The following is a 624-nucleotide window of genomic DNA, read 5'->3' on the forward strand; positions in this document are numbered from 1 at the left end:
TGGCTATGCTCTGTCGGCGAGGCGAGGCGAGGCTGGGGGGGGCGTGGCCGGAGCTGCGGGGGGGGCGGGAGGTCAAGCCTCGAGGGGGCTGAGGGGGGGCGGCACGGCGCCCTTGAAGCAGGCCGACTCGTAGTGCTTGTTCAGGTAGGACTTGAGGGCGAAGGTCTTGTTGCAGCGTTTGCACTTGAAGTGCTTGAAGGCGGAGTGAGTCTGCATGTGGGCGCGCAGGTTGGAGCGGTCGGCGAAGGCCTTGCCGCAGTGCGCGCAGCCGAAGGGCTTCTCGCCGGTGTGCGAGCGCATGTGGCCCTGGAGCAGCCAGGGCCGGCTGAAGGCCTTGCCGCACACGTCGCACTTGTGCTTGAGGTCGTGGGTCAGCAGGTGCATGGCCATGGCCGGCATGGAGACGTACACCTTGCCGCAGGTCGGGCACTTCTTGGCCATCTTGCTGTCGAGGCTGCGGTGCGTCTGCTTGTGGCGGCTCAGGTTGGACGAGGTGGCGTACGTCTTGCCGCACTCGCTGCAGGTGTGGCGCTGCTGCTGCGGCTGCGGCTGCGGCTGCTGCGACCCCGGCCCCGGCGCCTGGCCCAGGCGGGAGCCCCCGCCGCCGCCGCCCACAGCCGCCTT

At 69.9% G+C, this 624-nt stretch overlaps 1 protein-coding gene across 1 annotated transcript in view; it reads right to left on the minus strand.

Moving 5' to 3' along the window:
- Positions 1 to 72: 72 nt before the first annotated feature.
- Positions 73 to 624, minus strand: part of SCRT1 (scratch family zinc finger 1) — a 2,414-nt gene continuing 1,862 nt past the window's right edge. Inside the window, exon 3 of the mRNA XM_015418264.1 lies at positions 73 to 621. Coding sequence (XP_015273750.1) covers positions 73 to 621 — 549 coding nt within the window. The remainder of the gene's footprint in view (positions 622 to 624) is intronic.

The sequence above is a fragment of the Gekko japonicus genome, unplaced genomic scaffold, assembly GCF_001447785.1.
Source record: "Gekko japonicus isolate JY-2015 unplaced genomic scaffold, Gekko_japonicus_V1.1 scaffold3828, whole genome shotgun sequence".
NCBI lineage: Eukaryota > Metazoa > Chordata > Lepidosauria > Squamata > Gekkonidae > Gekko > Gekko japonicus.